A 24873-nucleotide genomic window follows, 5' to 3' on the forward strand; every position below is an offset into this window, starting at 1 on the left:
TACCTGTGGCGCACTTTGCAGAATCTAAAAGAAGCCAGCCAGGGCTAGAGCCCCACGCTACCCTGGGCGCTAGCTGGCGATGGAAAATCTCTGCTACTTCGCCCGAGACGAGGTTATTTCAGCCCAAGACCTACTCAACGCGTATAAAAGCAAGACTACGCCTATTTTGGGAGGAGAGACGCCACTTTGAAGGAAAAATACACACGAGAAACAACCGGGAGCGAGGATATCTTAATTTTCTTCATCTTTTCTTGGTATTCTCAATTATTCAACATTGGTGAATTTTTTTGATATTATCATGGGTGGCTAAAACCCATAGTTCTGGGGTTGTGATTTAGCCATGAATATTGTAGTTTAAAGTTGACTTAACCTTGATTACAATTCACTAATATATGGTTGTTTCTTCAATTCAGTGATTAATTGTTTAATTGTTTGGCGAACAGTTAAGTTTTATTTATTATCTATGCTATGCTTGGGAAAGCTACGTCTAGATTAGAAAAGAATTAAGAGAGCACGATCTTAGCTCTGAGAGTGGGGCGGATTTGTGGTTAGGATAGGAATATACCTAGTCACTGTGCTTAATTAAATATTGTAATATTAATGAATTCTTAATAGAATGATTCCATAGGAATATAGGCATTAATCTATTTTGAATAGGCGAGTAGGAATACGAAAGAATACTACGAGAGCAATTGTTCGATTAATTAGTAACCATGAGTGAATTGTATGAAAGGGGTAGTTAATTAGAGCACAATAGGATTGGTGAATCAATCATAACCCTGGAATATTTTCTCTACTGAATACACAACAACTATTTTGTTGCTTGATAAATTAGTTAATTATTAGAATTATTGCTTAGAATAATCACACCTTTGAACTCTAATTGACTCGACTGAATAATAATCTTGGTACAATTAGTGGGTAGCTAACACAAGTCTCTGTGGGTTAGACACTCAATTTATCACTTTATTACTCGTACGACCACGTATACTTGCGTGTGCATTTGGGAGCAACAAGTTTTTGGCACCGTTGCCGAGGAACACGGACCACTCTTGGAGGAGGCTTATTAAATTAAACATGATATAATTTAATTCCAGTCTTAATACAGGATATTCCACATTATCCCGTCAAAATTGGGACTATATTATCCCACCTCCCAAGTAGAATAAATTAGTGTAGGAATTATAATCCCAGAATTATATAATCTCGGGATAATTTATCTGTGTACCAAACGACCCCTTTTATCTTTTCTTGTGACCAGTGGGAACGTAACCCATTCTATAAATAGAGGGTAAGTTGAATAACCAAGGGAATCAGCAGTAAACGCCAAAATAACCCCATCTAATTACCAACCAACTCCAACTCCGATATTGAATAACGATAACGACAGCAGCGAATATAGCTAAACCCACTACTAGTCTACTTTTAGCACACAGAAGAGAATTCAGTTATCCACTCCACTCTCTTTCCACTTTCACCTTTCTACACGCAGAACGTCCCTCCCCTCCATTATTCTGCTATATGAGCTTCTATATTCCAACTCTATCTATTACCATTGCATTATTACTAAGGATTTGAGATGATGATCAGAGATAAGATTTTCAAATTGCACCGCCACAGGTCGTCTTCTTCGTTTTCTGAGAGATCAGGCCAACGACTTGATTTCTCCTTCTCCAACCTTCACGCTCGTCAGGTATGTGCGAATATGTGTGTGTGTGTATTTTGAGTATCTCGAGGTATAATTTACAGCTTAATATATATACGAATTACACTATGTGCAATTAGCACTTGAATTTTTTTTTTCTGCTGTACCTTATGCTGTTCGATTGGTTTACTGTTTATGTGCCTGCTCAAGTTCGGAATTTCTGCTATAATTTGTGATTTTTCTGAGTGTTGAACCAAATAAATCAATGTGCGTGTGTTTGTGTATTTGAGTATCTCGAGGTATAATTTACATTTTGAGTATCTCCAGGTATAATATACAGCTTAGTACGAATTACACTATGCGTTAGCTCTTGATACTGATTTTTTCCTGATGTATGATGCTGTTTAATTGGTTTACTATTGACATACCTGATAGAGTTTGGATTTTCTGTGATAATTTGTCGATTTATTCTATTTATTTTTTAAGCAAATAAATCAATGTAGTGGGATACATGTTGAATTGTGCTTATTCGTGTTGGATTCTGGGTGTAAGTTATTGTTACAGCTTAATGTAGAGTTTGGCAGAGTGTGTTAATAAAGGAGCATAAATGCATGTGCCCTTTATTCTTATATTCTTCTGTAACAACATGTGTTTTTATTTGGACATATATGTTAGATAGGCTGGAATTTATCTTCTTCAGTATTATTTTATTACAGGAGTATTTCTTATTTGTTCCATGTCACGGGAAGCTATTAGATAGCCGTTAATTTGTTGGTTCATCGAAATAATGGTAGGAATTTCTAAAGAGAAGTGAAGCAAAGATTTGTGACATACCAAATACGGAAATTGTGCAAAGTTCTATACCCTATCCCATTTTTATATGGCACATTTTCCTTTTTAGTCGGTCCCAAAAGAATGACAACTTCTTAAATTTAGAAACAATTTTAACTTTGAATTTCTAATTTTACCGTTAATGAGATGATTTATAGCCATACAATGACTTGGTTTAGACCACAAGTTTCAAAAATCTTTCTTCTTTGTTAGATGCCCAGGTAGCTAATGGTAAATGTACATGTGCACTCGCAATTTTGTTCACAAATTTTGGGTCCTCTTCTGCTAATTTAAGTTGTAAAAGTAACTGTAGTCCTTAGTTCTTCTCGTGCTAATGCCATCCTTGGCATAGAGTAAAATTGAAAGAAACCAGATATTCCAGCTATTACTGTTATTTACACATTCAACTTTAGTGGTGTTGCGGCTATTGCAAAAGAGAAGCACAATACTATTAGTCTACCCCTTGTCAATAGTCACACAATGTTCCAATATGTAAGAAAATTTTTCACAAAGATAATACCAGAGAAGCAACAAGATCATACGTAGTATGATCTAGATAAAAGATCTCGGAGCACATGGAAAAGGGATAAGGTTCCTTGAAAGTTGGCAGGAGACAAGGAGAAAGAAACACTAGAAAACGTACTTTGGAAAACAATGGAAGTTCCAATTGCTCCAGAATTGATATAACAACTCTGTTATTCTTATATCATTAGTAATAAACGATTGAACTAGGAAGCAGACTGAAGTATAAACCATATATAAAGTGGTACGAATAAATGGCACATTGGAGGTATATGGAAGGATTAGTTCCTGAATTCAAAAGCGGAAAACAGAAAAAGATAGATAACATAGTACCTTTGATAGTATATAAGGAAATGAATATAAACAGTGCATTAGTATTTCAGGGTAGAAAATTGACAATGGGGGAAATGAATAACTCATAAAGGAACCTTCAAAAATTTTAGGTCAAATTAGTCCCATAAACATGCCCTACCGCTTTATATGCCTCTTTCCATGAAACTTGGTTATGGTTCAATAGTTTTAAAACGTTTCCTTCAACCTTGAAAATATTCATTGATTTGTACACGCTCTTTATGAGTCCAAGAGCTAAATTGTCTTGTCTCATGTATTTGTTTGCTGCATAATATTGTTGTTTTACATGGTGAATTTCTTGCCCTGCTTGAGTATTTGTGACTGAACAGATACTCTTAAGATAATGGCAAGCTACGATATCCTTCTTCCTGTTGCTTGATAAATAGATTTCAAAGATTAATCATCTAATATAAATGTCTCAATAGCCTAACTATCTTCATATCGACCAAAAACTTGACATCCAATTTCAGTATTATCAAAGTTTCTACGGTTTGCTTTTCCTCTCAGGTACCTAAAGGATGGGACAAACTTTCCATCTCTCTTGTCTCCATGGAAACAGGGAAAACAGTCAGCAAATCAGGGAAAGCCTCGGTACGAAATGGCAATTGTCAATGGACAGAGACATGGTCGCAGTCTATATGGATTACCCCAGATGATATCTCAAACCAACAAGAGCAATTCCCTTTTAAGTTTATTGTAACAATGGTCAGACATCTTCCTATATTTCTATCTGTTGATATTATTGGATCAATATGCTTTAAGCTTACTGAATTTGCTACACTTGGCTCTCAGTTTTCATGTTTATAATGCTACCAGCTTTCTGTTTCAGGGATCTGCGAGATCTAGCATCCTCGGTGAGGCTGCTGTAAATCCTGCCCTCTACAGGGATGCAAAAGCTTATACTCCAGTTTCCTTACCTTTGAAAAAATGTAATTATACCACAATTCTACAGGTGAGACCTCTTCTGATGCTTTTAAGTTTGATATTAGCACTTCAAATTGCAAAACATTATCTAGTATATTATATGATTACCATTTTCTTTCCTTCAGACATTACTCTTTGTAGACCCACCCTATCATATTTTACCAATATTCCATGCTTCTTTTGCAATGAGCAGGTTCATCTTCCTCTACTAAGTACAAAGAGAGAAAAAAAAAATCTTTCCTGTTTCCTTACTGGACAAAAGTACAAAACAACCTATTTTTCTTTTAACAAATGAATCAGTCACTAATTTTATCTGTGAGCTTAGCTCAAGAACCGTGTTATCGGCTGGCTTCTCAGATCTTAGTAATCCCCTCTAGAAAGCTTTTGGTTTCATTTGTGCTCAATACTTTTCAAGTAAATAAACTCTAGGTTTGCTTCTCGGTAATACGATGTAATTTGTTTTTCGTTCAATAGTATACTTGTAATTTTACAAGCTATATACTGAAAGGATATTAGTTTTATCATTTACTTTGCTCATAAAAATTTGAGAGCCCCATGTACTACTTTGCATGCTTATGCTATATTTTACATACTTTTTTTAATGTGAAGTTGAATATGTTATTATTACGAATTACTTAACTTAATAAACGTGATGATCAAAGAAACAATATTGGACAAATTTACTTAACATAATAAATATGTTTCCAGCTTTGACTTCCTCATCTGAACTGCACCAAATTACTCATAATTTGGAGCATCCTAATGTTCACCCCATCCTGAATACTCGAGGTCCTTGTCAAAGATTTTCAGTCAATTCCTTACGTGCTTGGCCTATATTTAATTCAGGAACATGTTAGCTCAAGTACACCTGAGTACATGTACTTTCAGCTTTTGTCCTTACCTGCCATTGATTCAGTTTCTTATGTTTCTGCAGCTGGAGATCCAGTGTCTGACAGCAATCAGGTTTGTCACTAGAAGATAGCAATTTCTTGCTGAGTTTTCCAGATTTCTACTTCTTTTTCATTACCCATACTTAAAAGAATCAGTTTGGAACTTGTAGGGATAATGAATTTAAAGACATGTCCATCCACACAGAAGAAGAGAATGTGGAATACAATAACATGGAAATCAAAACAGAGGTATCTAACTACAAGTTATAAGGATTTATGCATTTGTCAACATTAGTTGCGATATTATATGAGAAAATCTCTTTTCTCAACTTAATTTCCTAATATTTGATTATTCACACAATTAGAGTTTAACTAGTCTCCTACTTAATATTTGGATAACTATTTCTACTTTTTCATTCACACATTCAAAATGCAGTTAATAATAAAAAATTAGACCTTTAGTGGAACTGACCAATAGAATAAATTAACATGTCCTGTCTTCATTTTCAGTGTAAGCCAAGTCTGAGTTTCATGCAATGCTTTTACTAATCTATCTAGAATTGACCAGGCAAAAAGTGTACCATAACCTCTCAGGAAACTTATGTCAGTTAGTCAATTACATATAAAGAGCTAAAAAGTGGCTGCAGTATTGCCTGGAATCTAAATCTTGAATGCAGCCTTAGTAGCTTAGACATGGCGTTGGACATGGTCACAGACAGAGATACAGATACTGCAAATTAAAAATTATGGGACACAAAAACAAGGGCTAGTTAGAAAATCATAGATATATATCAAATTACTTGAATAATTGAACTCACCGGATGCATATATAGGCTCAAATATCACAAATCGCGTACACTTCTCCTTATTATTTTACCCACGTCTTCTCTTGGGAATCTTGTATTACAAGTATCTATGGTGCATTGATTTGGTTACTTTATCACCTCCAGCTTCCTATAGAATTTAAGCAATATTATGCTTTCCCAACAGGAAACTGGTTTCCGAGCTCTGAGTTCATCTCATAGCTTTGGCTCTACTGAGGATTCATTGGGCAGAGAAAGTTTTTCCTCCCTAAGTGACTCAAACAGGCCTGTTAATCACATAATTGGCAGACAAGAATCAATTGATTCCAGGAGTAGTGCATCCTGCAGTTCTTACTCTTTTTGTGAATCGCCCAAATCGTACAACTCTCCCTATAATTTAATGAATTCGGGATCAGGAAAGAATGCTCAAAATCAAAAAGATGATTACAAACAGTTATCACATGATAACACTGCATCAGTGCAACTTGCTGCTTCCTCTAGAAACTCCTTACAAGCCAAGGATATTACCAGTAAAGAACTAATTGCAGAGGCCATGGTGTGGGAACAAAATGCTCAAAGCTTAAAGATCGACTTGGAAATGTCAAGGAAGGAGTTTTTTGACCAGACACAGCAGATAGAAAACCTTAAGATGGAGCATTGTTCACTGGGCGCCGAACGTGATGGATTGATGCAAGAAATCAAAGACCTGGAGGCCCTTTTACAAGAATCTATGGAAAAGGAAAAAGCAACTGATAGATTGATGCTCCAACTCAGAGATATGGACAGTGTCCAAAAGATTTTAAAAGAGGAGCTAAGGATTCAGAAAGAATCAAATGACAGTATGTCTTTACAGCTAAATAAAACTCAAGAATCAAATATTCAACTGGTCTCCATTCTGCAGGAGATGGAAGAAACTGTTGAAAACCAGAAACTGGAGATTGAGAACCTCCATATAGTGAACCAACAGAACCTAGAGGACAAGCTTCAACAGTTGCAGGAATCACAGATAAATCTGGAAACCACCACTCTCCACCTGGAAAAAATCATCAGGGAGAAAACTCATGAGATTGAACTTGAGCAAGGTCACAGAACTCAGGCTCTTTTAGATTGTGAAGAAAAATGGAAAATTAAGTCGAGTGAACAAGAAGAGGAAATTGCTTATCTGAAGGCAGAGTTATCCAGAATTTTAAGTGCAGAGGGCTCCGAGACGAATAAGGCCAAACCTGCAGCTGACTGTGATCTGATCAGGGAAAATGAGACTCTCAAAGAAAAGCTTCAGGAACTTGAGAGAGATTGCAAGGAGCTGACAGAAGAAAATCTGGAACTTCTGTACGAACTGAAATCAAAGGGAACTTCCTCTATCAGCGGTCCCCTTTTAAGTTCATCGTCCGTCGAGGGTCAGCTAAGTGAACAATCACCTGCTGGTTCCGAATTTGAAGTAAGTAACGGTGAGCTCCTTTCTTCACCATTTCAAGATGATAAGGGGAAGAAGAAAATAATTGCAGAGACGGCTGCCTCTGAAAGTAAGCAGAAAACCTGTGATCAGGAAGAGAACTTAGCTCAAATGGAGTTTCACTCACGAGTTAAGGACAATGCTTCGAGGCTTAATGCTGAAATCATCTCACGTTGCTTTGAAGTACAAGAACGAGATCAGAGAACTGAAGTTGCTGCAATCCCATTAGAATGTCATCCAGAAGAAAGTTGTCATGGTGGTTTGACTCATGAAAATGTATCTGCAATGTTCCAGAGTTCTGAGTCAGAACGTATTGAAGATGTCTATGCCTTGCTCAACACATTATGTAAGTATCTAGAATGTTTCTCATGCAACAGGAATACAAGACAAAGTGTCCTTTCTTTACTATCAACACTGAGTTTAAAGATGCTATTTGTAATTTAGATCTTTGTAAATGTACAGGTCATACCACTAAGGACGAGCAAACTGATGCGGTGTTGAAAAAATTGCTCCAGTTATTGGGGTACAGATCGGCTGTATGTCTTGATGGTAGTAAACATATAGAGGAGGAACCCAAAATAACAGTAAAGGATGCATCTGAAGTCCAAGATGGAGAAAAGGATGACCTTCCAGAGGAAAAAATTCCTTGTTCTTGCTGTCAAAGGCTTGAGGATTCAAATAAGGTGCTAGACATCAAGGGTCAAAATTTAAGCAGTGATAATTTAGCAAAGAACTCGGAGATACTGGAACTGAAAACAGACTGTTTGAAAAAGGATGCAGAGATCGAAGCTCTAAGGCACCAGCAGACTGATTTGAGAACTCAAATCTCTGATCTCCAAATGAGTAAATGTCAGATGGAGGAGAGAATGGAAAACATGCAACAAGAACTTAGTGCCACCTCTAAATCTTTAGACACTTCCACAAATGGTTTGATGTTTCTTGATAAATGTATTTGTGGAGATGCCTCTAAGGTGACGCTCAAAATGAAATCATTAGAGCTAGAGAGTGACAAATATGAGTTAGAACTTAATTTGTATGAAGTAGAAAAAGAAAATGTCGATCTGTCAGAACGAGTATCAGGGTTGGAAGCTCAACTAAGGCATTTGACTGATGCAATGGAATTCAATCGCTTGGAACTGCAGCATTCAGGTAATCGTGTTGTGAACCTTCAGGAAAAGGTCAGAGAATTAGAACACGAAAAGGAGTCGCAAAAGCTCGATATGAAAGAAAAGTTGCTGGAGATGCAAAACCGATGGTTAGATGCTCAAGAAGAGTGCAAGTATCTAAAGAAAGTAAATCCAAAACTCCAATCGACAACAGAAAGCCTTATGGAAGAGTGTCGTTTGCTTCAAAACTTGAATGCAGAACTAAGGCAACAAAAGTTAAAATTGCATACGAGCCATAATGTTTTGGAAGCAGAACTGAGGAAATCTCAGTATTCTTTCTCCACCTGTTTGAAAAGGATAGAGTCTTTAGAAGCTAACTTTTCTTCAGTGCTGGAAGAAATTGAATCAAAAGAGAAGATCCTTAAGTTCAAACTTGATGATCTCCACCTACAGACTATAGAGCATAGAGAGAAACTTCTTGTAGAAGAGTGCACACTGCATGAAATATCTCTGGAGAATACCGTCGAAGTTGAAAAGTTGCAACAACAGGTACAGTCCCTCATGGTGCAGATGTCAAATCTTATGAGTGATCTTGGTACTTCCAAAGCCAAGGAGGGAACTTTGGCAGCTAACTGTGAGAAGCTACTGAGGACAATGGAACATCTTGCGTCCAATGAAGCAAAGCTTAAATGCACCATTAATGAGCTTGAGTCAAAACTACTGTCTTCTGAATGTCAAATGCTGCAAATGACTGAAGAGAATTCCATTCTAAAGATGCGACTGCAAACGTTACCATTACTTCAGGAGGAAGTATTGGATCTTAAAGGAGCACTTTCTAGGATGAAGTTTGAAAGCGAGAGATTACAAGTTACACTGCAGTTGAAATATGAAGATTGTGAAGAGTTGAAGGCAGAGAAGGCGTCATTACTTCAGGAGATCTCTTGCATGCACAAGGCAGTGGCTGAAGCGGAAGAATGCAAATACAAGAAAATTTCACTAGAGGAGAAAGTTCTGAGGTTAGAAGGAGACTTAACTGCAAAAGAAGTAATGTGTGCCAAGGTTTCCGAGCTGAAAAATGAGGTTTGCCAGCTTAGAAGAGTAAATAGCCAGTTTCTGCGGAAAATAAAATCCCTTCAATTCGAGAAAGAGGGCTGCTTGAAGCAAGTTGAATCAGTCGAGGAAGAATTGAAGAGAAAGCGATTAGACAACCAAAGAGAGGAGAATGTTCAGAAGATTCAAGGCAACTCTCGACAAGTACGTGCTACTAGAACTATCCTCATTCCTTTGTGTGCCACAGTGTAAATAGTTATTAATTACTTTCTTTCTAGAAATTTGTAGTTATTATAATTTCTTCTATTTATTAACGTCATGATATTCCCACATATTTATTTAGGATGGGAACAAAGAAAGCAACTACAACAGAGATCTTCAAGAGACAGTCGCCAAAAGTGTATCAGCTATCCAATTTCCGGGGGATACAGTAGTTCAGACTTTAGAGAGCAATCGTATACGTGAATCCCATCTAATTAGGTGAGCCTATATAAAATTCTTTTGGTTTTGTGTCCTAACCTTTGTTTTTGTTTCTCCTGATGTTTTTTTGTGGATTCTGGAACACCTTTTTGCATTATCATATCTTCAGGACAACTGAGAGTATATATGATTAATTAACAAGTTATAATTCAAGATTGAAATCTTAATATTCCAAATGTTTGTATCTTCAGTTTGTCATCCAAAGGAAGAGACAAGAATCTGCAAAAAATATCTCAGCTTGAAGCTGAGCTGCAAGAAATTCGTGATCGATACCTGCACATGAGCCTAAAATATGCAGAAGTGGAAGATCAACGCGAGCAACTCGTGATGACTTTGAAATCCATACATGATCAGAAGACAGGCAGAGGATCTTACCTTTCCTCTTTCTGGTCAGCTGATGCTGATATATGACTCTTTTCTCCAGTACGTTATGTTCATACACAGCTGATTCAATCAAGAATGGTAGAAATTAGTTGTCGCCAAAGTACTGGGGTTCATTTTCATTGAACGGACCCCGAGTATACCATAATTTAAAAAACGTGATAATCACCAAAAGATCAGCAGTTGTATAGGTAGTTTATGATCTCTTTGGTGAAGGAGTCAGAGTGTCTTGTAGCAGAGTACCAAAAATTTCATTTCTGTTATTTGTACATGATCAGTCTAGGTAATTATTCGGATGCATTCTGCAAATTAGGCAAAAGGCAGTGCGATTCATGCTTTACTTTGGACATTGTTCAAGTCCATTTATGATCCTATTCCAAGAGTAAGTACTTGAGTAGATATTTTTTTTCTTATGAATATTTCTTCTTTATTTTGTATTCTACTTTTCTCAACTTGACAAACAATTCTAGTCTACTTCCGAAAACGATTACTGAAGGACGATGAAAGAAAAAACATGGGGTAAGATCCACCGGTGGGAAGCCTTAACCGGATGTGTGGTAACACAGGTAAAGCCCGAAGACTATTCCCGTCCCTGTCGGGGGAGATGCCAACCATCTCAACTTTCTACGAATACAGCTATTTGCTTAGCGTCAATATATATAGTAACTCTCCATCTTAATGACTGTAATTAACAAGGTATGGAAGAATCAAATTGGTATATTATTCCATGTAGTGATACATATATATATACATGTACATCAGGTGCTAACTAAGGAAAGAAATAAAAGAGATTCCTACAAATCTGCTATCTATATATGGGTTATGTACACTACTAAGAAACAATCTATGTTCATCGTGTAAAGTATCTAGGTTCATTTTGTAATACTCCCCCTCAAGCTGGAGCATATATATTGATCATGCCCAGCTTGTTACAAAGGTAATCCACTCGAGTGCCATTCAATGCTTAATGAACAAATCAGCTAGCTTCTCTCCCGTCTTCATGTAGCCAGTAGAAATCAAGTTCTCCTGAATCTTCTCACGAATAAAATAACATTCAACTTCAATATGTTTGGTTCTTTCATGATACACTGGATTTGAGGCAATATGGGGTGCAGCTTGATTATCACACCAGAGTTTTGATGGAGTAGGATGCTTCAACCAAATTTTAGTTAAAAGGTGATGTATCCACATTATCTCACATGTTGATTGTGCCATAGCTCTATACTCGGATTCTGCACTAGACCTAGATACAACATTTTGCTTCTTACTTCTCCATGATACCAAGTTTCCACCAACAAATACACAGTAACCAATAGTAGATCTTCTATCAATCTTGGATCCAGCCCAATCTGCATTTGCAAAACAATCAATACGAGAATGACCGTGATTGCTGTATAATATGCCAAGTCCAGGAGCTTCTTTTAAGTAACATAGGATCTGCTCCAAAGCCTCCCAATGTTTAACTGCCGGCGCGGACATGAACTGGCTAACCATACTCACTGCAAAAGCAATATCTAGACGAGTCACAGTGAGATAGTTTAATCTCCCAACTAACCTCCTGTATCTATCTGTATCATTAAATGGATCACCATCATCTTTCATAAGATGCAAATTAGGAACCATTGGAGTACTACAAGGCTTGGTAGCCAGCTTACCAGTTTCTGCTAGTAAGTCAAGAATATACTTTCTCTGAGATAGAAAAATTCTCTTCTTGCTTCTAGTTATTTCTACTCCCAAGAAGTATTTCAGTTGTTCCAAGTCTTTTGTATGAAACTTAGTATGCAAGAAAGACTTGAGAGAAGAGATTCCTACATAATCACTCCCTGTGATAACAATGTCATCCACATATACAACAAGGAGAATAGATCCAACTGTTGATTGCTTGTAGAAGACAAAATCATCACATTTGCTCTTTTTCAGCCTAAATTATTGAACTGCTTCACTAAATTTACCAAACCAATCCCGAGGACTCTGCTTCAAGCCATATAAGGATTTCTTCAAATGGCAGACCTTGCCATACTCCCCCTGAGCAACAAAACCAGGTGGTTGCTCCATATATACCTCTTCATGGAGATCATCATGAAGAAAAGCATTCTTAATATCCAATTGATGCAAAGGCCAATTCTCAGAAGCAGCTAGAGAAATGAACAAGCGGACAGAAGTAAGTTTGGCAATCGGAGAGAAGGTGTCTGAATAATCCACCCCATAAGTCTGAGCATACCCCTTAGCCACAAGTCTGGCCTTAACTCTCACCACAGAGCCATCAGGATTAACTTTAACTGTGAAGACCCACTTGCATCCCACTGCTTTCTTTCCACTGGGTAAATCCACTAAATCCCAAGTGTGGTTTTTCTCTAAGGCATGTATTTCCTCAAGCATTGCTTCAGACCATCCAGGATGATTCAAAGCCTCCTTCACCGTTTTGGGGTATAGAATAGAGACACAATCAAAGATCTAGATGCAGGAGACAAGTGGTCGTAGGAAACAAAATTAGCAATAGAATATGTGGATTTACAAGTACGTATACCTTTGCGAAGAGCAATTGGAAGGTCAAGGTTTTCTGGAGGGTCAGGTGGAGGCAAATCTGATGATGAAGGAACTGATGACGAAGGAACTGGTGCAGAACATGTATCATTCATCTGTTGCCTCCGCGAGTAAACTTGAGCAATTGGCGGTCTTGCTAACACAGTTGGAGCAGGTGCTGTAGGTAGAATAGTGGATTGGTGCTCGATAGAATTAGGAGATGGAGGAACATCATCTCGCTGTTCTGTCAAAGTACGAGTAACCTGATATACTAGCCACTCATCTTCCTCCCCTGACTTGTAGAAATGGGAGGTGCATAGAAGAATGGTGTAGTATCTGAAAATACCACATCAGTTGACACCAAATATTTGCCAAGTTCAGTAGAATAACACCGATACCCCTTTTGAAGGTGAGAATAGCCAAGGAAAACACACTTCAATGCCTTGGGATCCAACTTGGTAACAGATGGTCGAACATCTCGAACATAACATGTGCTTCCAAATACCTTAGGTTCCACCGGAAATATTGCCTTGTTTGGAAAAAGGAAACTGTAAGGCACATTACCACCAAGCACAATAGACGGCATGCGATTAATCAGAAAGCAAGCCGTAGAGACCGCATCAGCCCAGAACTGTTTAGGAACCGTCATTTGGAACAAAAGTGCCCGAGCTGTCTCAAGTAGATGTCTATTCTTCCTCTTAGCAACTCCATTTTGAGAGGGTGTATCAACACATGAAGACTGATGTAGTATATCATGTTGTCTCATGTACGACTGAAATAACTCTGGCATGTATTCTTTAGCATTATCACTCCTTAGAATACGCACCGAAGCGTTAAATTAAGTTTTGACTTCAGCACAGAAGGCAGAAAAGTGAGCAAACACTTCAGAGCGGCTCTTCATAAAGTAAATTTAAGTCATTCGAGAAAAATCATCTACAAAGGTAACAAAATACTTATGCCCAATTTTGGAAACAACGGGACATGGTCCCCAAACCTCAGAATGAACTAACTCAAAAGCTGACTCAACTCGTTTATTAACCCTTGGACTTAACAAGATGCGACGGTGTTTTGCAAATCGACATGACTCACAATCCAATGAAGAAATATTCTAAAATTGAGGACAAAGCTTCTTCAACAAAGGCAAAGAGGGGTGTCCCAATCGACAATGTGCTTCAAAGGGAGACACAACACTAGAGCATGCAATAGACCGTGGCTCCCATTCATCAAGGATGCGGAGATCACCAGATAAATATCCTTTACCAATAACCTGTTTGGTTGTAAGATCTAGAAACAAACAATGATCGGGAAAGAATGCAACACAACAATTAAGGCATTTGGTGATTTTACTAACAGAAATCAAGTTAAAGGCCAAGTTTGGTAGACTTAATACAGATGACGGGGTAATAGAGAAAGTTGGTTTAACAGTCCCAGATCCAACACTGCTACAAGTTGATCCATCAGCTACAGTAACTGGAGAGGGTGCTTTATGTGAGCGAAAGCTAGAAAAAAATATTTCGATTACCTGTCATGTGATTTGCGGCACCTGAATCGATCACCCATTTATTGGAAGAGGTGATAAGACATGTTTTATCTAACCTAGCAAAGGCAGTAACTGAAGAAGATTCCTTAACTGATTTATGATTTTGAAGGAACTTTAGAAACTCATCCGAAACCAAGATTGCTGGACTAGGAGTTGTACTAAAGACTCAATAAAGTCTTACTAATCATATTATACTAAAAGTGGGAAGCTCTTTCCTGCAAAGTTGGATTACTATTTTGCCCCAATTGTAAATTTGTTTTAAGTAAAATATAATAAAATATTAAACATTTAATATAATAAATATGGAATAGTAATATTATAAGTACATGACCATTAAATTACATGACCTAATTAAAAAGGATGAATCCGTAGAAAAGAGCTTGGGTAACGTATAAACAATAAAGTGACTGAAATCATATGCACATTGATGGCTGCTTCTTTCAGTTTCAATTCCTAATAAAGTTACTGAAATCATTAATTTGGTTTTTAACCCCCACGTTCTTTTTGAAGAACACCCTAAAATTGGTGTTCTGACTTTTTTCCCAAACATTGATGGCTGATTTCTTCCGTTTCTTTTCCCTAATAAAGTTATAGAAATCATTCCTTTACTTATTATTTACAGTAATTTCACTCTTTATATTTTGTTCTTTCATATAACTCCTTCTACATGCCTTTTCAGATTCTTCCCAGCACTCTATATAAATACACAATAAGGTGTCTTTGTCCCATCATCCTTGTATTCTTTTTGGTACAGTTTTCTTTACAGGCTTTTTGGTTGCCGCATCACAAAATTGGTAATAATTCTACACTCTTGTCATTACCTTTAAACTTTATTAAGATATTCATATATTGACGTTGCTTGATTTTTCAATTAAACCTCAAGAATCAGTAGCTTCTTTGAACATTACTTGTCTTGCAACTATATATTGCATTTGGTGCTTCATCTTCTAAAGGATATATATTCGCAACTATATATTGTATTTGTTGCTTCATCTTCTAAAGGACATATATTGGATAGGTAAAAAATTCTACATTAGAACAATATATTGTGTTGCCTCTACTCTCCTAGCTACTACAGGATAACTTACAATGGCAAACGAAGAAGAGCTAGGAAAGTTGTGCATACCTATTAGCAAGTTGAAGAAATATGCTACAGAATGGGTAATTAAAGTTTTAGTCATTCGACGACGCTTAATAAAGGAATACAAAAATGAGAACGGCGAAGGTGTACGTTGGCAACTAATATTCGTTGATGAAGAGGTAATTTTATTAAAATAGTTTCTTTTATTCAATTCTCAATGCACTGCCTCCTTTGGTGACTTTATTGCTTGTCCGTATTGACACAGGGAACAAAAATACAAACTACTCTTTTCAACAATGATGTTCAAGTATGGAAGAATTTTTTCGACCAAAATAAAAGCTACTATATTATAAACAGAAAGATTTCTTATCTGTGCACAAGGACCTCGAAGTAGCATTTAATAGCAATGCAGTGCAACACTGAATTTATGTATCAACAATTCTCCAATCGTTTTATTTCTTTGGACGAGTCAAAACAATTTACTAATGAGATTTTATTTGGTAAATACCTACATATATTTATTGAGTATTTTGCAGCTGCAATTATTCAATATTTAATAATCCATTTTTCTTAGATGTGGTTTGCATTGTAATAAAAGTGAAAGCACTAAATGGAGAAGGACGAAGCAAAAGGCGAGAAGTAATAGTTATGAACGAGAGGTAACTTACCACCAGTTACTCACCACTCATATTTTAAACTTTAGTACCTGCAAATGTAGAATGTAATTTTTAAGACACTCAATTTTAAATATGTAGGTATGATAGGAAAACTTTGACTTTGTGGGGAGACTTAGCTGAAATTGAGGGGGAATTGTTAGAGAGCATTGAAAATTCCAAGCCAGTAGTAGCCTTCTGTGATGCTAAAAGCTCTACTTTCCAAGGTATAACACCTCATACCTTATGTATTTCCATAATTTTTTAGACAGCCTTAAGGTAACACTAAATTCGCTGATCCTTTTTAAATAGGGGATTTTGTCCTTTCGACGACACCTGTTAGTAGCGTGCTAATCTACCCAACATTTGAGAAGGCGAAAAATCTCAACAAATGGTAAATTGTCAATTTCTCTTTTAACTTATTTACTCTCCATATGTGGTATATGGAACATTCTAAAGGAAGTTTTATAATACAGGAATGACAATATGAAGGCAAGCAAGATAGACATAAGTTTAATGCCAAGTAGACTAATGCAAATAGCTAGAGAAGTCAAAATCACTGATATTATAGACGGCTCAATTGTCAACTTGAAGGTACATTTATCTTAAAAAATCTAGCACAATGTATCCTACATTTATATGTTTACAACCTAACAAAATGTTCCTCCTAATTTACGTATAGGACATATATTGTAAGTTCAAAGCAAAAATTACTGACATCAACAGTAACCATGACCCATGGTACCATGCTTGCAAGAAATGCCACAAGCGAGTAACTGTTATAAATAGTAGTGCCACTTGTGGCTACTGTAAGATAGAAGATATTGATTATGATGAAAGGTAAGATACATGAACATATATATATTATCCAAAACAAACAATTGAAGAGTTAATGATCTAATTACTGAATTGTGCTTTAGATATAGGTTAAAGTTTGATGTTTCTGCGGAAGAACAATATATAAGTATTACGTTGTTTGATGGTGCACGATACTTTTTTGGTTGCGATGTCAAAGAATATGTTGATTCAACATCTGAAAAGGTAAAATACCTATTAGTCAAAAGAAACATTCAGGTTGAATAAGTTCTCCATATGTTTTAGCCGATATTTATACTAATGTATTTGCCTTTTTACTCCTACAGAAAGAGGAATCAAAGTATTTTGGTTTTGAGTAAGGGAAAAGAATTCAATATCCTCGTGAAGATTGATCGAAAAATTGCAAAAGAAGACAGGAACAACAATTTGGTAGCTGAGGAAATACATGAAGTTATAAAATATGTTCCGACCGATGAAATTGACGTTGACACACCATTAATTAAGCTAAGAAGGAAGAGGAGCAACAAGAATAAAGATAACAATGACAAACACAATCCAATGCTTGATAAAAAGATCAAAGTGAAAAAAAATTAGTTGCTTTTGTGATAGAATAAATTTACAAATGCTCTATCTTTATTGTCTTCTGAATAATAATAAGTTAATTTACTCTTCTCTAGCAACGCCAGCTGGCATTAGTTTTAATTTTAATTAAGTTTTCCATAAATGATTATATTAAATATTCTCATTTATAATCGATTCACTACATTTACATTACTTCCTTATTACAGATCAACCATACTCTTTTGAAGAAAATCAAAACTGCATCCAATCAAAAAAGACATAGATGCATTCTACACTATAGGTATTCATTACCTTTATGTGGATCCAATCTGATTATTTTATTTGTACATACGCGAATAATTCGTTGCTTATGCCTACATAACTATCTACATAAAATAACTGCGAGCTTTATGCATTTGTCATTGCTTCAAATGAAAAAGAAAATAAACTTAATATTTGACCACCTGCACAACGTACTTGCATCGTACAAACTTTGTACACCTCGACAAGCTTTACATGAAAGAATTAATGGTATAAAATGTGAAATAGAAAATTGCTTCAAATTCCAGAAGACAAGCAATCAATCCATCATATTCCCTAGCACATTATGATTTTGATTAGCAATGATTATTAAAAGGTACTACCTCAACCGTTGCATTCTTTTGTTCATTGTTGCAGCCGCTTTTTAAGAAGAAGAAGTTGTTTGTGAACATTGTTCTTGATCCTTGTAACGACCCGACCGGTCGTTTTGAACTTTTGCACTTTGATCGCCAGTTCTCAGGCATGACTTGCCCCGTGTTATGTATTATGACTAATGTAGATCGTTGGTTTTGTTTTTCAGGAAGATTTGAAATGAATTTGAAAGAACAGTTTTAGTTGAAAGCTTTGAATTTGAAAGGTTTGACCGAGAGTTGACTTATCTGTATATGAGCTCGGACCGGAGTTTTTATGATTTGGTTAGCTTCGTTAGATGATTTGTGACTTAGGAGTGTGATCGGAAGTGATTTTGGAGGTCCGGTGTAGAATTAGGCTTGAATTGGCGAAGTTAGTATTTTGGCGAATTCCGGTTGATAGGTGAGATTTTGATCCGAGGGTCAGAATGGAATTTCGAGAGTTGCTATAGCTTCGTTAAGTGATTTGGGATGTGTGTGTAAAGTTTCAGGTCATTCGGACGTCGTTTGGTTGGGTTTTTGATCGAATGCGTGTTTCGGAAGTTTTAGAAGAACTTAGGCTTGAATTCGACGTAATTTGATGGTTTTGGTATTGTTTGAGGTGTTTTGATAATTGGAACAAGTTTGAATAACGTTTTAGGATGTATTGGTATTTTCGGTTGAGGTCCTGGGGCCTCGGGGTGATTTCGGATGGCTATCGGGATGAGTTTTGGACTTGTGCAAATTGCAGGCCTGCTGCTTCGGGAAATTCCGCAAAAGCGGTATCGCATATGCGGCGTGGGAGTCGCAGAAGCGGAAAAGGGCAAGGCTAGGCTGGACCGCAGATGCGGAGTGGGGACCGCATCTGGGGAGTCGCAGATGCGACTTTTAGACCGCAGATGCGGCCTGGGGTGTTAAGTTATTTTCCGCAGAAGCGGAGGAGGAACCGCAGAAGCGGTAGTCGCAGAAGCGAAAGGATGACCACAGAAGCGGTAATGTCTGGGCAGAATATTTAATTGGTCTTCTTCGCGAATTTTTAAGGGTTTCTCATTTCTAACCTCGGACTTGGAGGATTGTGGGCGATTTTGAAGAGAGATTTCAAGGGGTTTCGATAAGGTATGGATTCTTGGATTTAAAACACGATTTTATGGTGTAAATACATGGATTAGAGCTGAAAACTCAAGTAATTAATGGGCAAAAATGGTGGTTTAGGGCTTGAAACTTAAGAGAACAAAAATTGGGATTTGTGGGGTCATTTGGACTCCGATTTTGGTATTCCTTATATGTATAGACTCGTGGAGAGATAAGGAATCCGTTGGTGTAAGAATTTCTGAGTTTCGAGAAGTGGGCCCGGGGCTCGGTTTTTGCCAATTTCGAGATTTTTAATTTTTTTCGATTGTTTTCGATTGGGTATTGTTCCATTGGCATATTGTGACGTATTCGTTCTGGTTTTGGATAGATTCGACGCGCGTGGAGGCCGATTTAAGGGTCAAAGGCGTCGCGAGCTAGAGATTTCGCCGGTTCGAGGTGAGTAATGATTGTAAATAATATCCTGAGGGTTTGAAACCCCGGATTGCACACCGTAGTGCTATATTGAGGTGACTTGCACGCCGGATAGCGGGCGTGGGGTAGAGCACCGTTGGGGATTGTGACTTGGTCCGTCCTTTACCGCATATTTTGACTGAAACTTATTTGTTATTATCATGATTTGGGCTGATTGCCATATTTGGGCTTCGTGCCAATTATCTGAACCCTTCGGGGATTTTTATCACTGTTTCCTCGCTATTTTGATATACTACTTGAACTCAGTCCTGTTGATTATACTGTTTTACAAACTCAGCCGCTTTAATTGAACTTTGAGACTTAAATGATATTTCCACTGTTGTTTGGGCTGAGCACTACTATTTTATTGATGCCTGAGGGGCTTATGATGGTTTCTGGACTGAGTGAGGCTGAGGGCCATATGTGAGGAGGCTTTCAGGCCTCGAGTGATATGTGAGGAGGCTTTCATACCTCGAGTGATATGTGAGGAGGCTTTCAGGCCTCGAGTGTATGTGAGGAGGCTTTCAGGCCTCGAGTGTTATGTGAGGAGGCTTTCAGGCCTCGAGTGATATGTGAGGAGGCTTTCAGGCCTCGGTGATATGTGAGGAGGCTTTCAGGCCTCGAGTGTGATGTGAGGAGGCTTTCAGGCCTCAAGTGTGATGTGAGAAGGCTTTCAGGCCTTATATTATATGCCACGAGGTGGCTTGATATTGCGCTTGGGCCGTAAGGGGCCCCTCCCGGAGTCTGCACACCCCCAGTGAGCGCCGTCGACTATATATGGATCGGGCTGCACGCCGCAGCGGTTACTATGTGATTCTGTTCTGAGAGTGATCTGAGAGAGAGAGCCCGAGGGGCTGAGAGTGTTTCTGAGAGTGAGCCCGAGGGGCTGGTATTGTTTCGAGATATTGCCCCAGGGGCGAATTTCTATGTGCTCATCTTGCATATTTACTTGCCTTTTTTTTTACCTTTTTATACTGTGGTATTTGTGCCCGAGGGGCGAATTTTCTGTGCTTATCGGCACTAACGGTTTTGAAATCATTTCGTAACTGTTGGAAAGATCATTTTCAAAAGAGATTTAAACTGAGCCAAGAGATTTCCAAAGATTTCACAGTTTCACTGTTTTCTCAAAGGATTGTACCCTGCTTCTATACAGCATGTGGTTGTTTTACGTGATTTCTTACTGCTCAGTTGTTATTTATCTTTATTACTCACTGAGTTGGAGTACTCACTTTACTCCCTGCACCTCGCGTGCAGATGCAGGTATTTGTTCATCCGGTAGCGGGTTTTGAGCTGATTAGAGATTATGCTATCGAAGTTGAGCGAGGTGACCGCCAGCGTTCGCGGCACCGCATTTCTTCCTTTTATTTATAAATCCTATTTTGTATATTTTCGGCTTGTAGTTGTAACTTCACTCTAATAGATGCTCGTTACTTGTGACACCCCGGTTCGGGCTGTGTCGGGATGGTTCTACTATTATTATTATGTTTTCGGTAATTATTGTTATTAAATCATGCTTCATAATTGCTTAATGGTGACTTACTGCTTAAAAGAGGTGTTCCGTATTGGTCTGGCTGACCTTGTCTTCACGAGAGGCGCCATCACGACCGGGTTTGGGAATTGGGACGTGACAATCCTATAACCATCAAAGATACATAAGGAGAAGAACATTTTGCTGCTACATACGGTAGATTGGTTCCAACAGAAAGATATTTTTCTTTTGCTGCTATAACAATTATCAAATAGAATCCAAAATAAAATAGAATCTAAACTATGCTATGCAAGTTGAAAATTGGAGATTGGTACATTAGTTTCTATTAAGAGAATAGGCTGTGCAAAATACTAAAATTTGAACAGGTAAACTCTATTTAACTTGAGTATATATATTTTTTTCATATTGTCTCGACATATATACAATTGTTATTAATGGTTCCACCATGTCAAACTAGATATTACTCAGGCCACAAAATGGCAAAAGAAGGTAGACACAGAAATAATCACTACTTAAAAATCGCCAATTATTTCCAAATTAATTACTTAACTTTCTCTCCATAGATAGAGGAAAAACTGCATACGCTCTTCAGAAGATGAGTAGAAATGCATCATCATCAATATTAAATTTGACTGCTGGAAACCAAGACAAACAAGAAAAGCAACTTCGAACACGTTGCGGAGGGGTGACAAATATGTAGCAACAACCCAACAATTCACAGATCTAGAAATTGAACAACCGAAGAAGCAGCCTAAAGTAAATTGGCTATTTAGAGCTTTATCCGAAGAATCCCAACCTGGAGGTAAATAAAATACACAACTTATACATATAATTGTTATCTTTTATATTTATTTTCATTTTAAAAATAGTCATTTGAAGTATCTTCCTATATATCTATTTAGGAGATATTGCTTACAACTTATCATTATCACAAATTCATAAGTTGAAGTTGGTCCCGGCATGCATATACTGTGACGCTAAACGATTTCAATATGAACCTCCGGCATTTTGTTGTGGAAACGGATATATCAAATTGGCTAGCACTGAAGCTCCCGCGGAACTACATGAATTGTTCATGACTGACACAGAAGAAGCTACAGAATTTCGCAATAATATTCGAGCATTTAATAGTATTTTTGCTTTTACATCTTTCGGTGTTACGCTTGATAAGGAATTGACATCTTCAAGGAAAGGAGTGTACACTTTTAAGGCACAGGGTCAAGTATATCACGATCTACCATCATTGGTACCGCATGATAATAATCCTTGTTACTTTCAACTATGCTTCTTTGATACAGATAATGATTTGGGCAATAGAATATCAAAATCAAAGAAGGTAGCTTGTCGGACAGACTCGTGAGAAAAATAAGGCAGACAATGGATGGAAATCCATATGCACAATTCTTTCGCCAGCTAAAAGATTATACCACATTTCATAATTTGCAGCTTCGAATTGCTGCAAATGCCTCTCTAGATCAACGAGTGTATAGCACACCCTCGGTAGATCAAGTTGCAGCAATTTGGATAGATGGTAACAATCCAAATATACCCTTCAACCGGGAGATCATTGTTCATGAACATTCTGGGAACAAACATCGTGTCAAGCACTATTATGTTATGATCCACTGCAATATCCGTCGTTGTTTCCAAGAGGCGAAGGTGGATGGCATCAAGGAATAAGGAAACAAACAAAACCACAACATCACACAACAATCTCTGCCACCACTCTGAGCAGTAATATTCCAACATTTATATCAGCAAATTCAATATTTGCTAACGAAGACGAAGGTAACACATCTCAATACAAATATACTATAATTATATATGCTTATATATAACATACTTATTATAACTTCTAGATGTGCACCGCGAAACAAGAGGCGTCGTTTCTTGCAGAGAATATTACTGCTATAAGTTACAAGTACGGGAATCAGAAAGGTCCATATTACTATATTGTGGAAGATTATTGCAGCAATTTGTGGTTGACATGTACATAAAATTAGAAACAACGAGGCTTGAATATTTCAGAAAAGAACAATCCAATTTTAGAAGAGAGGTTTATCAGGGTATAGTTGATAGTATTATGGCCGGAGAATCTAGAGGAGAAAAGATTGGCCAAAGAGTACTACTTCCAGCTTCTTTTATTGGAGGTCCAAGAGATATGCGGAGGCGGTATATGGACGCAAGGCTTTGGTTCAGCATTTTGGAAGACCTGATCTATTCATAACAATGACTTATAATCCTGATTGGGTGGAGATCCAACAAGAATTGGGCAAAGGCCAAACTCCTCAAGATAGGCCAGACTTGGTGACTAGGGTATTTAGAGCAAAACTGCAGGACCTAAAAGACCAAATTTTCAAAAAAAAAATATTTGGAATTGTTGCAGCTCATGTCTTCGTGGTGGAATTCCAAAAAAGAGGTCTACCTCATATACACCTTTTGCTCATATTGAAAGAAGGCCACAAGATAAAAACAGCAGATCAGTACGATAAGTTTATATCTGCACAAATTCCAGACAAATCTAAATATCCGCTCTTGCATGAATTAGTAGTCAAGCATATGATGCATGGTCCATGTCGACAGCATCATCCAACGAATTCATGCATGCAAGATGGCCAATGCAAGTATCATTATCCTCGCTCTTTCATCAGCAAATCAATGCAAGCAAAGGATGGCTATCCTATTTACAGAAGAAGAAATGATGGAAGGTTTGAGACCGTTCGTGGAATGAAAATGAATAACCAATGGGTTGTGCCGTATAATGCTTATCTGCTTATGAGATACAATTGTCACATTAATGTCGAGGTCTGCTCGGGCGTAAAGGCAATAAAATACCTTTACAAGTATATATATAAAGGCCATGATAGGTGTGCCGTTTATATTGAGTCTGGTGATGGAGAAAAAATCATTGATGAGATCCAAAATTTTCAAGATGCGAGGTGGGTTTCACCACCAGAAGCACTATGGAGAATTTATGAATTCAATATAAGTGAAATGCAACCTCTAGTTATTAACCTTCAACTATATCTCCCTGACAAACATTCAGGTACACAAATTTTAAAGTTACACACTTAAAATTGCTGCATATTTTGATGCAAAATTTTAAATATGAAAATTCTAACTTTATATCAACCCTTAGTATTTTATTGGAAGAACCATAATTTGCAAAGTATCATCGCGTGGGACAACAACAAGCAAACCATGCTTACCGAGTATTTCAAGACGTGCTCCATTGACACCGAAGCACGAACATACCTTTATAGAGAATTCCCTCAACATTATGTTTGGAATCCTCAGGGAAAGCTTTGGACAAAAAGAAAAACAAGATCTGTAATTGGTCGAATTGCAAATGGTAAGGCATACAACACTAATTTTTAAATATATACACAACTCCTTCATTTATCAATTTTATTAACATATACTAAATATTGCAGCTAATCCTAGGGAGGGAAAAAGGTATTATGAGCGGTTATTACTAAACCATGTTAGAGGACCATTTTCATTCAAGGACTTACTCAATGTCAATGGAAGACAGTGTGACACCTTTAAAGAAGCAGCCAAAGAAAGAGGGTTATTAGAATC

At 37.3% G+C, this 24873-nt stretch overlaps 2 protein-coding genes across 2 annotated transcripts; both read left to right on the forward strand.

Moving 5' to 3' along the window:
• Positions 1–1335: 1335 nt before the first annotated feature.
• On the forward strand, positions 1336–10849 carry LOC109241783 (girdin-like). Its single transcript, XM_019408557.1, has 9 exons — positions 1336–1693; positions 3857–4054; positions 4179–4301; positions 5208–5236; positions 5334–5412; positions 6154–7765; positions 7882–9779; positions 9919–10055; positions 10247–10849. Exons 1-9 carry the CDS (start codon positions 1580–1582, stop codon positions 10464–10466), a joined length of 4410 nt encoding a protein of 1469 aa, XP_019264102.1. The 5' UTR covers positions 1336–1579; the 3' UTR covers positions 10467–10849.
• A 12671-nt stretch (positions 10850–23520) lies between these two features.
• Positions 23521–24366, forward strand: LOC109241768. Its single transcript, XM_019408546.1, has one exon. It carries the CDS (start codon positions 23521–23523, stop codon positions 24364–24366), a length of 846 nt encoding a protein of 281 aa, XP_019264091.1.
• The last annotated feature ends 507 nt before the right edge of the window (positions 24367–24873 follow it).

Source organism: Nicotiana attenuata, unplaced genomic scaffold (assembly GCF_001879085.1).
Source record: "Nicotiana attenuata strain UT unplaced genomic scaffold, NIATTr2, whole genome shotgun sequence".
NCBI classification, from domain to species: Eukaryota; Viridiplantae; Streptophyta; class Magnoliopsida; order Solanales; family Solanaceae; genus Nicotiana; species Nicotiana attenuata.